This window comes from Uranotaenia lowii, chromosome 3 (assembly GCF_029784155.1).
Source record: "Uranotaenia lowii strain MFRU-FL chromosome 3, ASM2978415v1, whole genome shotgun sequence".
NCBI lineage: Eukaryota > Metazoa > Arthropoda > Insecta > Diptera > Culicidae > Uranotaenia > Uranotaenia lowii.
In genome coordinates this window covers 21,957,125-21,973,752 of record NC_073693.1, presented here as the reverse complement: position 1 = coordinate 21,973,752, position 16,628 = coordinate 21,957,125, and the positions used below count along the sequence as shown (strand labels likewise).

Here is a 16,628-nt window from a genome sequence, read left to right as displayed (position 1 = left end):
TAGAGAGCACTTTGAAAACCACTACAATTCAAGTTAATATATTTCTAACAGGTTTATTGTATTTTTTAATGCACAATGTAGACTCATTATTTCATCCAAATATATCCACGTGCTTTGAACAGTAGAAGGACAAAAAAAACCGCCAAAGTTTCCCCTTTCAAATCCTTAATGCTCAGCAAGCTTTGATTTGCTGTCCAGTACACGTGAACTCTGAATGGTCATTTCTAATGCCTGGCCCATGGAGATGGTGAAAAAAACCCCGCCAAAGGAAACGAAAATCTGTTAGCAAAATGTGTGCCATGACTTTTGGTTTGTGTGAATAAAACCGAAAGTTGTATGGGAGGGTCCCTTTTCTTAGGTGGGAGGGGCTCATAACTATTACTAAAACCTTACCCTGGTTCAACTACATCTCTGTGCCAAATTTCAGGCTGATCGGTTCAGCGGTGTGGATTTCTATAAGGTGCATACAAACAAACAAACATATATAGTCCAACTCATCTTTATATATTAGATTTTCTCTATGTTCACGAATATTTCATTCAAATGACAAGGGCATTACTTTTTTTTGAATATTTTTTTTTCCGAAACATGTCTTGGCATTTGTTCAATTTGTAAAGCTGATTTGATATATTTTTGTACAAGCTATACATTTTTTTTCATTAACTACTCAAGAGAAACTGAAATTTTCATAGTGGCTCAAAAGAACCTCAAAACCAACCTTTAACAACCTTTAGCCGCCGCCGTGACCTAGAGGGTAGCGTTCAAGTCTCCTAAGCTGTCGGTCATGAGATCGATTCCCGGTCATGTCATACATAGTACACATTCTGTGGGTTGATGGTTTTAGCGCTTGTAAGATGCTAGCCATCATATCCTCGAAAGATGTACGCTTAATGTTAAGAGGAATCTCTTCGAGGCAGGCTTCATTATGCTCATATTGACCAAAAGGAGACAGTGAACTTTTTCGCTCCGAATAATTGTGAGTCTTTTTTTTAATGAACATTTCATCCTCTGCTGCTGAGAGAGCGGGGAGAAATTTTTTCTCTAACGCCCAGTAAGCGCGTCCTCTCAGAAATCGACAGAGCATGCAACAAATTGAGAGTTGAGTCACCGAACTTAGAATAAAACGGTTAACTTTGGCGACACTCCAAGAACTCAAATATTTTCACTCGGTTTGTCTTGCCGAGATACCTAGAGGCAACAAATACGAATGCGTACATGCGAAATCAGTTTGAATCGTACACTCGTACGGTGTGGTCGCATTTTGTCCCCGTGTCCCGTGTGTGCTTTCAATCGTAGCTGTCGACTTCTCAGGCAGGCGAACACGCGTCTCGAAGGGAAACATACAAACACGATTCGGATTGTGTTCGTGTGTTTCTCTGGAGGGCGTGTCTTAGCTTAATTCGTGGTACTCACCCAAGGCACGCGTATGGTGTGTTCCTCTCTAACGATGTGATGATGCAAAATCGCCAGAGAGATCGTTACGATCCCTCTGGCGATTTGAGTTACCTCTCTGCCGATTCATGTTTACTGGGCGAGTGATAAATCTTCTACTGCGAAAGAGCACTGTTGGAGTGTGACTCTGAAAACATTTAATCAGTGCTACTTTTGATCAGTGAAATGAATTGCGATCGTTGATTTCTCAGCCAGTTACTGAGAAGCTGATGAAAATTTCTCCTAGCGAGAATGAAATTGGGTGACTGTGTGATTGAAATGCTCTCCAACAAAATGTGGGCTGCTTGATCGTTTTAAGTGTGAGAAAGCATATTTCTCCCAGGCGTTTGACAAGGAGATGAGAAAAACAGAGCCAAAATCAAGAGAATCGAAGAAGCCTGCTTCGAGGAAACGTCAAGTTTCATTGAGATCCTGTTTGTGTTTGTGTTCGTTTTCAAAACCATTAAAACATAAAAATTAACACGTTAACTTGGATTGATTTTGCAAAATTATTGAAATTGTTGAGCAAAACAACGAATGGATGCCAATTTTGTTGGATGTCGTCGAAGTTTTTGAAACGATTTCATACCGGTTAACCAATTTTTGGAAACAATTGTTAGTCATTTTAGGGAAAAAAAAATAATTGGCCAAAATTCGATTTTCTGCTGAATCAAAGCAATCGAAAGAATAATTTTAATTCAACCACGGTGCAACTGTGCGGTGTAAGAAAAGTTCAGATACCGGTATTTCGCGAGCCACTTACTATCTTCTTCAGTGAGCGTTTTCGACTTTCTGGGCCTTTGGGACTTCAAAAATCTCCTAAGGGGGGACCCAAGGAAAATTTTTGAGTCCATTCTGCACAAAAATTAATGTTTAGATTTTCCTGATTTCCTACGGTCCTCCCTTAGGTCCCAAAGGTTCCAAAAGTCGATTTTTGCAAAAAAAAAAAAATCGGAATAACATATTGCGACCAGATTTCGACGTTTTATGCCATTTTTTAGATGCATCAAAATTGGCATTTTAATTTTTTCGATTCCCTTAGGTGATTTTTTAGGGTTAAAAATCGATACTTTGAGAGCTTTGAGGCACCCTTAAATCAAGTCCGATTGATTTTTTGTACAGGTCAGTTTTATTGGGCCAATCTATACAAAATGTATATGGTCAGTTTTCAAAATTCGATAATGGAATTTTTTCAATACATCAATAGCCACCCTAATATCCAGTTTACAAAATTTGTAGCTGTTTTTTAATTCTCAAAAAATTTAAAAACGCGCAGTTATTTTAGCATTTCTGAGATGCTAATCCACATATACCTGTACAATATGACCCATGAAAAAAATGCTAAAATGTTTAGGATTCTGTTCTGGGTTGTTTCTGATGATATTTGTGTAATATTTTTGTTATCTCCTTGATGGATCATGTCCACGGAAAACGGGTAGTGAAAAGCCACGTTCTGCACGCACTGTAAAAGTGATAACATTAAGACATTAGTAACATTAGAACATTAGTAAAAAACAATTAAAATTTTCGATAAATTGGCACATATTGGAAAAAAGTTTACATGACACAAACTTGCATACAGTCTACCAAACCGAAAATTCGAGTTATTTTGAATCGAAAACTATAGAAAAATCTCGGATGCAAAAGGTGATACAATTCCCATTTTATACTGTTCGACTTTCGCTCTTCCAACTGTTTGAATTTTCGAAGAATTAATCAAATTTTCATCCGTCTCAGAAATTTTAAACGTCGTAGGGGAGATGAAGGCATAACGAGCACCCAGGGCATAATGAGCACTACGCTTTTCTACGAAAGTACGTATTTTCTTAAATAAATTTTCATGAGGATTTGTTTCGTACTTCCTACAGTATTAATTTTTCACAAAAAAAGGAATCTCCTTATCATCTTTACAGAGATATTTAAAAAAAACTAGCTTGGTTCTCAAGTTACGAAAATATTATAATTTTTGAGCACCACGAAATAAGCTCTTATGATCTTAAAATAACCTTGACCTATAATGTACGCACTGCAACATGATGTACACATTGTTTCTCAATTTTTACCATCATAAAATTTTTGATTTTTCACTTTTATCAATTTTAAAACACGTTTTTACTTAAATTTGTTGACTAGGGGCATATAGAGCACCATATTATCGAGGCATAATGAGCATTTTCTGCCGTAGAATCTAGCAGCGAATTAAAATTGATTTATAGCGCCACACCTTGACTAGTTTTCATCCGACGATTTAGCCTATTGGTAAGGTGTCGGAGAGGTAATCAAAAGACTAGAGTTAGATTTCTGTTCGAGGTGATTTTTTTCCATTTACAATTCATGATCGATTTTTTTATTGTTACATTATACGGCTAGTAGCATCATCCTCCGAACAAAGCACATAATGTATGAGCGTGCGTGAATTGTTTGTATTCTACAAACAGACCTAGATTTATTTGTTATTGCTTTGTTTGAGGAATCTACGACTCACCTGACTTCATCGAATTGAATTAGCTGCTAGATTCCCCGGCAGAAAACGCACATCTTGCCCTGATTAATCTTGCCCCTCATACTGCCTCAGGGGGGGTTCTCATTATGCCTCCACAGTGGCTGGTTTTCAGCTTTTGGCAAAATTTTTTAAAATGCATTTTTTAACGTTTTCATCTAGTTTTTCACGTTTCAGCCTGTTAGAGAATAGGCTTTTCAAGTGTCTGAACACGAAACAATAATGTAACCTCCATATTATAGCTATTTTCTATGGTTAAATAACCGTTTTCCTTAAAGTGGCCATTATGCCCCCATCTCCCCTACACAGGGGAAAACTATGTAAAAAAGTGATCAAAATTGTTTACGCCAAAACGGAGCGTTTTAGACCCATAGTGTCTTCGGGACATTTTACCTACACTCGAAGCACTTTAAAATAAGCTTTTGATAAAAATAATTAAATCACCTAGCAGTGAGATAGAAAAATTATTTTTTTTGTAATTTTCATTTTAGAGCAGTTATGTCTTCGGCAAGTTTTTAGATTCTAAAAAATGTAGCAATTTTGTTGAAGACGTCAAAATCGTAGAAGCTAACTCATAAAAGGGCTCAAAATAAAACGCTTCGTTTTGGCGTAAACAATTTTGATCACTTTTTTTACATCGTTTTCCCCTATGTGCGTCGTTACAGTCCACGGAGTATCAATTTGACACTCCTGACTAAAACCAATATATCTCTCTTGCTTCGGAAAAGACTGTAGATCAGCTACGGAATGCTCGAAAAAATTTCACTCAGTTTCCAAGAAAGCTGAAGTTGGAAGCTATACCTTGCACACAAGGATATATTTAAATTTAAGATCATGACCACAGAAAATGTTGGAAAGCGGTGTAAAATCCGAACTTTTCAGTCAATGAAACGTCAAATTTGTTTAAGTCATACCACATAAATTTTGGAAAGAGGATTGAAGAGTTGATGGAATTTGGCACATTTTTGCCTTTTTGGATTGTCAAAATACAAAACACAGAATTTTCAATGGAAGCTGTTTTTCGAACCTTTTGTCAATTTGCAATTTCTTGGGTTTTCTAAGACTTAAATTCAACTTTGCACTGGAATTTGATTTTCATTTGTTAATAATAGCACCCATTTTCCAGAAATTGAGTTTTTGCGCTGTTCTCTCGCATTTTATAATGATAAAAAAAAAATGACTGAAGAGTTTCATAACCTGAGCATAAGACTTCAAAAATTTGCTTTTGTGCAGCCTCATCCGTTTGTGTGTCAATAGTAGCCAAAATTTTGGCCCAAACAACTTTCGCTGCAATAAAATCGTCTTGAGTAAGTTTTGTGGTAGTAAAATTTGACCTATTTTGTCTCTACTGGATTTTTTTTTTCAACTTTATAAGTGAATTAACTATACCTTGACCCATCAATGCACACCGGGTTCAATTTCCCCCTCGAGCCATCACATTGCTCCTGCGAGTAGTATTTAGTTAGTCATCGGGATTTCCCCAAGTTCGTTTAAGCTCTTTTTTTTTGCTACCGGAATGAAACCTTCCAAGTGTTGACCATCGGCACGTTTCCCTGGTGACAACCAGCGTGTTCACTAGGAAAGGGGTCGTCCATTAAACACGCCACCAGTCTAGTTGTGTAAATGAACAACTCATGAATCGAAAAAAATGCTAAAAATTTTATGTTTTAGCGAGGTTCTTTGGAAGTTGTTAACGTTTAAGAACATGGAAATTTTGAATAGGAATTTTAAAGGATGCTCTTCTGCAACAATCGCCGCTAGTATTCTTGTACTGCGAGTCTCCATTTTACCAGTAAAACTATGCCATATTTAACATGTCCTCTTTCGTTCTTCCTTTTTTCAGTCACAACGCGCGGACGACCACGTGGGAGGATCCGCGTATCACGGCCATGCAAGAGAGTCTATTCCAGCAGCAGTCGAGCGTCGAGACGCTATTCAACACGGGGTCCCAAACGTTGCTCAGTCCCACGATTTCGTCGCCGACGCCCACCCCCACCAATAATGGTAAGTCTTGAACACTCGATTGCTTATTTCGAGGGGGGGTCTAGGGAAATCGTTTTTCTTCCTCCTGCCTGATACCAGTTGCCAAAGGTGTTCTTCCCATCAAGTGCAACCGGATATAGACGGAATAAGAGGAGGGTTTCGTGAGGGGATGGAACTCTTTCACCGGATGGTTCCGATTTTCCGAGAACAATGCGATGGAATGTTGTTTTGTAGTTTTGTTGCGTGTTCCCTTAGTAATACTAAACGTTTCATGAACCAACTTGAAAAAAAAAAAATAAAAACAACCAATTGGATTTCCCGACATCAAATGACTAATACCTGTTACCGATCTAAGAAATATTCAGAACAAGTCGTCATCATAATTTGTAAATAATTGACGGAGTCCCACTTGAAAATTACCTTTCACCAACAGAAAACTGTAAATTGTCAACAAAAGTACGAAGAAATCCAGCCGTGTTCATAAGTCTGTGGGAAACGTCACTCAAATGTACATAAATCACCAGCCTGAAATTTTACACCATACATCCTGTGTTAGTTCGTGGAAATTTACGATAACTTAAATCCACTACGTAAAGCAAACGTAAACAGAGAAGAAGCCCTTTGTGTAATGCTGACGCCATTCATAAAAACCCAAACCGACTCCGAGTCGTTATCGAGCTTTATCACTCATTCAGAGATACCTTATCAGCCCTCGGCTATAGTTTGCTTCCTTCTGCCTTCAACAGGACGATGATCGATGACGGGCGGAGTGTTTTTTTTGATTCGTCGTAAACTAATACTAGTTACCTTGCTTCAACAACATCGAGACCGGAAAACGAAAAGTCCAAAGGTCTCTTTAGTCAGTCAGTCACGTTACGAAATTGTACCTCCATAGTGTATAGGCCCTTTTTACTACCGCAAATCGATTGTGTGTGCCGCGACGCGAAGGCCGTGCTTCTTCGTTCCCGGTTTGACAAACCACCCGGTCGATTCCTTTGAAAATTCAGTGGTTCTAAAAAAAAAAATCATATACATAAAAGTTCTTTTTAAACAAATTTTCAATGTTAAAATTGACGAAAAAGATAAAAATGACAAAACAAGCAATAAAAAATGACAAAAATGACAAAAAATACAAAATGAAAAAAAAACACAAAAATCACAAAAATGACAAAAATGACTAAAATGACAAAAATGACAAAAATGACAAAAATGACAAAAAGAATAAAAATGACAAAAATTACAAAAATGAAAAAAGATGTAAAAAATGACAAAAATCACAAAAATGACAAATATGACAAAAATCACTAAAATGACAAATATGACAAAAATAACAAATATGACAAATATGACAAATATGACAAATATGACAAATATGACAAATATGACAAATATGACAAATATGACAAATATGACAAATATGACAAATATGACAAATATGACAAAAATGACAAAAATGACAAAAATGACAAAAATGACAAAAATGACAAAAATGACAAAAATGACAAAAATGACAAAAATGACAAAAATGACAAAAATGACAAAAATGACAAAAATGACAAAAATGACAAAAATGACAAAAATGACAAAAATGACAAAAATGACAAAAATGACAAAAATGACAAAAATGACAAAAATGACAAAAATGACAAAAATGACAAAAATGACAAAAATGACAAAAATGACAAAAATGACAAAAATGACAAAAATGACAAAAATGACAAAAATGACAAAAATGACAAAAATGACAAAAATGACAAAAATGACAAAAATGACAAAAATGACAAAAATGACAAAAATGACAAAAATGACAAAAATGACAAAAATGACAAAAATGACAAAAATGACAAAAATGACAAAAATGACAAAAATGACAAAAATGAAAAAAATGACAAAAATGACAAAAATGACAAAAATGACAAAAATGACAAAAATGACAAAAATGACAAAAATGACAAAAATGACAAAAATGACAAAAATGACAAAAATGACAAAAATGACAAAAATGACAAAAATGACAAAAATGACAAAAATGACAAAAATGACAAAAATGACAAAAATGACAAAAATGACAAAAATGACAAAAATGACAAAAATGACAAAAATGACAAAAATGACAAAAATGACAAAAATGACAAAAATGACAAAAATGACAAAAATGACAAAAATGACAAAAATGACAAAAATGACAAAAATGACAAAAATGACAAAAATGACAAAAATGACAAAAATGACAAAAATGACAAAAATGACAAAAATGACAAAAATGACAAAAATGACAAAAATGACAAAAATGACAAAAATGACAAAAATGACAAAAATGACAAAAATGACAAAAATGACAAAAATGACAAAAATGACAAAAATGACAAAAATGACAAAAATGACAAAAATGACAAAAATGACAAAAATGACAAAAATGACAAAAATGACAAAAATGACAAAAATGACAAAAATGACAAAAATGACAAAAATGACAAAAATGACAAAAATGACAAAAATGACAAAAATGACAAAAATGACAAAAATGACAAAAATGACAAAAACGACAAAAACGACAAAAATAACAAAAATGACAAAAATGACAAAAATGACAAAAATGACAAAAATGACAAAAATGACAAAAATCACAAAAATCACAAAAATGACAAAAATGACAAAAATGACAAAAATGACAAAAATGACAAAAATGACAAAAATGACAAAAATGACAAAAATGACAAAAATGACAAAAATGACAAAAATGACAAAAATGACAAAAATGACAAAAATGACAAAAACGACAAAAACGACAAAAATGACAAAAATGACAAAAATGACAAAAATGACAAAAATGACAAAATGACTAAAATGACAAAAATGACAAAAATGACAAAAATGACAAAAATGACAAAAATGACAAAAATGACAAAAATGACAAAAATGACAAAAATGACAAAAATGACAAAAATGACAAAAATGACAAAAATGACAAAAATGACAAAAATGACAAAAATGACAAAAATGACAAAAATGACAAAAATGACAAAAATGACAAAAATGACAAAAATGACAAAAATGACAAAAATGACAAAAATGACAAAAATTACAAAAATTACAAAAATTACAAAAATTACAAAAATTACAAAAATTACAAAAATTACAAAAATTACAAAAATTACAAAAATTACAAAAATTACAAAAATTACAAAAATTACAAAAATTACAAAAATTACAAAAATTACAAAAATTACAAAAATGACAAAAATGACAAAAATGACAAAAATTACAAAAATGACAAAAATGACAAAAATTACAAAAATTACAAAAATGACAAAAATGACAAAAATTACAAAAATGACAAAAATTACAAAAATTACAAAAATCACAAAATTTAAAAAAAATTACAAAAATGACAAAAACGACAAAAATGACAAAAATTACAAAAATTACAAAAGTGACAAAAATTTCAAAAATTTCAAAAATGACAAAATTGACAAAAATGACAAAAATGACAAAAATGACAAAAATGACAAAAATGACAAAAATGACAAAAATGACAAAAATGACAAAAATGACAAAAATGACAAAAATGACAAAAATGACAAAAATGACAAAAATGATAAAAATGACAAAAATGACAAAAATGACAAAAATGACAAAAATGACAAAAATGACAAAAATGACAAAAATGACAAAAATGACAAAAACGACAAAAATGACAAAAATGACAAAAATGACAAAAATGAAAAAACTGACAAAAATGACAAAAATGACAAAAATGACTAAAGTGACAAAAATGACAAAAATGACAAAAATGACAAAAATGATAAAATTGACAAAAATGACAAAATGACAGCAATGACAAAAATGACAAAAATGACAAAATTAACAAAAATGACAAAAATGACAAAAATGACAAAAATGACAAAAATGACAAAAATGACAAAAATGACAAAAATGACAAAAATGACAAAAATGACAAAAATGACAAAAATGACAAAAATGACAAAAATGACAAAAATGACAAAAATGACAAAAATGACAAAAATGACAAAAATGACAAAAATGACAAAAATGACAAAAATGACAAAAATGACAAAAATGACAAAAATGACAAAAATGACAAAAATGACAAAAATGACAAAAATGACAAAAATGACAAAAATGAAAAAAATGACAAAAATGACAAAAATGACAAAAATGACAAAAATGACAAAAATGACAAAAATGACAAAAATGACAAAAATGACAAAAATGACAAAAATGACAAAAATGACAAAAATGACAAAAATGACAAAAATGACAAAAATGACAAAAATGACAAAAATGACAAAAATGACAAAAATGACAAAAATGACAAAAATGACAAAAATGACAAAAATGACAAAAATGACAAAAATGACAAAAATGACAAAAATGACAAAAATGACAAAAATGACAAAAATGACAAAAATGACAAAAATGACAAAAATGACAAAAATGACAAAAATGACAAAAATGACAAAAATGACAAAAATAACAAAAATGACAAAAATGACAAAAATGACAAAAATGACAAAAATGACAAAAATCACAAAAATGACAAAAATGACAAAAATGACAAAAATGACAAAAATGACAAAAATGACAAAAATGACAAAAATGACAAAAATGACAAAAATGACAAAAATGACAAAAATGACAAAAATGACAAAAATGACAAAAATGACAAAAATGACAAAAACGACAAAAACGACAAAAATGACAAAAATGACAAAAATGACAAAAATGACAAAAATGACAAAATGACTAAAATGACAAAAATGACAAAAATGACAAAAATGACAAAAATGACAAAAATGACAAAAATGACAAAAATGACAAAAATGACAAAAATGACAAAAATGACAAAAATGACAAAAATGACAAAAATGACAAAAATGACAAAAATGACAAAAATGACAAAAATGACAAAAATGACAAAAATGACAAAAATGACAAAAATGACAAAAATGACAAAAATGACAAAAATGACAAAAATGACAAAAATGACAAAAATGACAAAAATGACAAAAATGACAAAAATGACAAAAATGACAAAAATGACAAAAATGACAAAAATGACAAAAATGACAAAAATTACAAAAATTACAAAAATTACAAAAATTACAAAAATTACAAAAATTACAAAAATTACAAAAATTACAAAAATTACAAAAATTACAAAAATTACAAAAATTACAAAAATTACAAAAATTACAAAAATTACAAAAATTACAAAAATGACAAAAATGACAAAAATTACAAAAATTACAAAAATTACAAAAATTACAAAAATGACAAAAATGACAAAAATTACAAAAATGACAAAAATTACAAAAATTACAAAAATCACAAAATTTAAAAAAAATTACAAAAATGACAAAAACGACAAAAATGACAAAAATTACAAAAATTACAAAAGTGACAAAAATTTCAAAAATTTCAAAAATGACAAAATTGACAAAAATGACAAAAATGACAAAAATGACAAAAATGACAAAAATGACAAAAATGACAAAAATGACAAAAATGACAAAAATGACAAAAATGACAAAAATGACAAAAATGACAAAAATGACAAAAATGACAAAAATGACAAAAATGACAAAAATGACAAAAACGACAAAAATGACAAAAATGACAAAAATGACAAAAATGACAAAAATGAAAAAACTGACAAAAATGACAAAAATGACAAAAATGACTAAAGTGACAAAAATGACAAAAATGACAAAAATGACAAAAATGATAAAATTGACAAAATGACAGCAATGACAAAAATGACAAAAATGACAAAATTAACAAAAATGACAAAAATGACAAAAATGACAAAAATGACAAAAATGACAAAAATGACAAAAATGACAAAAATGACAAAAATGACAAAAATGACAAAAATGACAAAAATGACAAAAATGACAAAAATGACAAAAATGACAAAAATGACAAAAATGACAAAAATGACAAAAATGACAAAAATGACAAAAATGACAAAAATGACAAAAATGACAAAAATGACAAAAATGACAAAAATGACAAAAATGACAAAAATGACAAAAATGACAAAAATGACAAAAATGACAAAAATGACAAAAATGACAAAAATGACAAAAATGACAAAAATGACAAAAATGACAAAAATGACAAAAATGACAAAAATGACAAAAATGACAAAAATGACAAAAATGACAAAAATGACAAAAATGTCAAAAATGCGAAAATGTTAATAATTACAAAAATTACAAAAAGTACAAAAATTACCAAAATTACAAGAATGACGAAAATGGCAAAAGTGATCGAGACACGGAAATTACAAACATAAACTATAACAGAAAGACAAAAATGACACAATTGGTTAAAATGCCCGAAATGTAAAAAACCACAACATCAGAAATCACTTTAACGTAATTACTTAAACGACAAAAATGATCAAAAATGAAATAAATCCAATTGACCAAAATCACCAAAAGACATTTTTTTCAAAAATCACAATTGTTACAATTTTTTTCATATTGTAAAAAAAGGGTAAAATCCACCTTTTACAGTTTTTAAAATTTTTGGTTTTGGGAACCACTGCCCTGAGGCGGTGAACAAGGACGGGAAAACCAAATAGAAAACAAAACACGACTGCTTGATAAGCGAAACGGTAAATCGAACCGCAGCTAGCAAATCTCGATTGAGGTGGTCACAAAATGTTCCTCCATTTGTTTACTGATTGGATCCGGTCATCATCATCGCTCTTTCGCTAGCCCCATATTGGGCGAGCACAGCCCTAAGTGTCTCAATAAAAGCAACAATAATAATAATAATAATAATAATAATAATAATATCCCACAAACAACTTGGCGCCTCCATTCGACGCAGTAACTTGGCGCAGAAAACGAATTTCGACTTTCGTCGATTCATTCATAAATCCTTATCGGCCGGATCGACTTGTGATGATTATGGGCTTTCGAAGCTCCGTTTTTCCCAAGAATAAATGCTGAGCGAGCAGCTGATTGGTCACACAATTTTATCAGGGTGAATCAAAAACAAATTTTTTGTTCTACACTTTTCCACCGTTTGTACTGTTAAATTTTTTTCTCCATGTATTGAAAACTAATTGATGAGTAATGTTCTGACCAATTACGCAGTTGTCCAACAAACAGTTAATGAATTCCTTCTAAGAAGCCTCAGTAGGGCACCATTGATAAAAACGGTAATCGAACCGGAAGATTTCCAAACTCGGCCACGGGGCGAATTCGATTTTGGGATCCCTATGGTGAACAACTAATCAGCGCGACGATGAAAGAACTAAGCAGCGCGCCGAGTTTTGTACGTAAACAAAGCGCGAAGAAAAATTCGTAAACAAGGCAATAATTTATTCTAGCTTAAAGCCTAACCTTTTTCAAACGAACTAAAATCTGGCAGTTAGCAGAAAAAAAATCACTAACAATTTGTTACATTGACCAGCACCTGCCTACATGTTGGCATTCAGTTTCATTCATTGATGCTTTCGGAACCATACAGACAGCACAACAACACATCCATATGGAAATCGACAGATCTAATACATGGGACGCGCGGTGTGATGGGAAAGTTAAAGTGAGCGTCCAACATTTCACGCGCACGGCGATCAACACGACCTGCAGAGAGGAGTTATCAAGCGTGAAATTGACGATTCACGTACAGCTGAAGTTCGTTCGTCTCGTCCCATCTCTTCCACAGCACATTTTTAGCTGGAAGAATATGGAAATTTTTTTAAATATGTAGAGCTTGTTAATTCATCTTTCATTATTTTGAGCCAACTTACGCATTTTCACAATTATAAATTTGAATGCTATTATTGATTAAAAAAAAGAGTATAATTCATAAAATTTATCTGGTGTGACGTAAACAATTTTGACGGTTCATTGATTGAAAAGTACAGTTTTACATCACTTTTTTACATTCGTTGTGGTTATGATCGTATTTTTTTTAAAATATATCCACATATCAAAGTATAGCGTCTAACTAAAGCTTAGTTCTTTTAGAAATGGGACACTTTCTTTTGCTGATAGCTCATTTACTAGTAATTGCACATTCAAAATTTGCATTTTGCTGCCTGTGAAAAGTACTATCAGTCCTATTTTTTCTCCAAATTTTAAATTTACGTGTTTTTGAGATATTAACGATGCAAGAGAAAAAGAAAGTAAAATTTTGCACAATTTCCTTGTTTTGTATAAAATATAATGATTTACTAAAATTCTGCTCCTGCGGAAAAGTACAACAATTTTTAAAACGAAAGCTTTGGTTTTCGCTGTTTTAAAAGCCAAAAAAGAGTTATCTTGTATATACCCTTCGCAACCTATGATCTATACTAGCCGATTATTATTTAAGTTCAATCTCATGATGGTTTTACTTCGTAATTGACAGATTTTACCAGCAGAAATTCCATTCAAACGCTGGCTCAAAAATAATCAAGTTTTGTTAATTTCGAAACAGCTGTATCCACTAAATTGCCCTTAGTTTCTTCAAAAAGAGAAGTATTGGACTATCAGAAATTGAAGGGGGAGGATGCAGCCACCTTAAATACAGATTAGACGAAGTCTACATTGGAAAAAGTGATCAATATAATGACTAAAAAAAGTGTGCGCCGGCCGATGGGAGATAACAAAAATAAAATAGACATTTTTCACACAAAAACCGATAAATAATTTTTTTAAAAAATTTTCCAGAATTGTCAGAAGATTACCTTTATTTCCTTCATAGAAAGTATTTCGATCAAACGAATGGTTTTTGAGATATACGCATTCGTAACTGTCCCATTTCCAAAAAAAAAAAAACTTTCTTGGAAACTAAGCGAATGATTTTTTGCAAATGAACAGTACGTTTATTTTTTATTTATTTACATAGTATTCCGTCTCACGACATAACTTGACGAACATAATTCCTAAAATTCACTCGGTTCATAGCAACCGTTCTCCAAATGAACAGTACGAAAACTTCTATAACCTTTTTCTCAGAAGTCAAATTTACTCGCGACAAAGCCGTAGGAACGTGGGGATCCAAAATATGTCAAGCAAAGGTTTCTTCTTTTCTGAGCTCAAATTTTAAATTTCTATCAAATATTGATGAACGACTAAAGTGAATCAATAGTAAAAATCTGGAATCGTAACTACGGCCAAAACCTCGAAATCTTATCCCACATCCATAATTCTTCTATAGATTTTCTAAAATTTTCTCACTTTTTGATAGATATTCAAAGACTGTACTCGAAAAATGCTATTAAACGTTATTCACAAATAAAAGTTGGTGCATGAATTTTGAGTACAGTCCTTAGTCTCGAAAATCGAATTTTCAATAAGATTAGACTCACAACGGTTTTTTGACAAAGCATATCCAATTAAACTGGCTGATGTGTTTCGGTGAAAAAAAACTACTTTTCGAGATTTTAAGTAAACAATTCCCAAATTTGCCAGAATATCGCCAAGACTTTGGGTTCTAAACTTTGAAATAGAATGCCCGATTTTCGCAAAGTTTTTCGATAAGATAGCCCGCATTTTCCCTGCCCGGATAAGTGTGGAAAAATAATGGTTGAGCTTAGGTTTGTATCATTTCCGATGTTCTGGTTTTTTTTTATCTAAATTTGTTGCATATGACCAGATTGTGGAATTGGTATCCAATTAATTATTCTTGATTTTCAGTTGGTTCATCATTGGGACAAAATCCTGATTCGAATCTTGATTTTGCATTTAAAACTTAAATAAGATTCAATTTCTATGTTCAAAACTCATCATTCCGGAATTTTGAAAGAAAAAATCTATATAGGTATATAAAAAGTAATTTCTGTGGATTTGTTTGTTTGTTTGTTTGTTCGTTTGTTTGTTTGTCCTCTATAGACTCAGCCGTCTTAAGAGCTAGAATGCTGAAATTTGCCATGAATGCTCATTAAGACCAGGAATGATGAAAAATGTTTTCAAATTTTCGGATAAACCCTTCTGAAGGGGTTCGTCCATACAAGACAACTATTGTTTTCGCGATATTGACGTTAGTTTTCGTCGAATTGTGATGAAAATTAGCACATTAGGGTTTTCAGAGATGACCAATTGATTTCAGGTATTCAATTTCGGGTCAGGGGTCGGCAAAAGGGGTCGTCCATATCAACTGTTTAATGATTTTGTGATGTTGGCGTTATTTTACATCGCATTGAGATGAAAATTTTCACATAGGAGTTTTAAGTAACAAACAATCAATTCCAGGTATCAAATGTGGAGTCAGGGGTCAGCCAAAGGGGTCATCCATATTAATTATTTGCTGTTTTGCGATATTATCGTGATTATGCATCAGATTCAGATGAAAATTGGTACACGAGAGTTTTAAAGGAAGGGAAATCGATTTTAGATAACGAATTCAGTAAAAGGGGTTGGCAAAAGGGGTCGTCCATATAACTTTTCGATATTTCTGTGATATTGACGTTATTGTACATCGGATAGTGATAAAAATTTGCACATAGGAGTGAATAAGGACAATAAGTTGATTCCAATTATCCAAATCTTGGTCAGGGGTCGGCCAAAGGGGTCGTCCACTGTTTTTGCGATATTGCGATGGTCACTGTTTTTGCGATATTGACGTTACTAGGGTAACGGACCAATTTTGGACCGCTTTGGGAAGTGGCTATGCTATTTTCTGAAATAAAAAAGTACATGTTACAATTTTCGACTGCTTTATCCGTTCATTACGAAGATCAAGGCTT

General features: G+C 31.8%; 1 protein-coding gene across 1 annotated transcript in view; it reads left to right on the top strand.

Annotated features, from left to right (window-relative positions):
- The window catches only part of LOC129750629 (transcriptional coactivator yorkie-like), a 60,872-nt gene that overhangs the window by 27,501 nt on the left and 16,743 nt on the right, over positions 1-16,628 (top strand). The window contains exon 2 of the mRNA XM_055745625.1: positions 5,775-5,935. Coding sequence (XP_055601600.1) covers positions 5,821-5,935 — 115 coding nt within the window. The 5' untranslated portion in view covers positions 5,775-5,820. The remainder of the gene's footprint in view (positions 1-5,774; positions 5,936-16,628) is intronic.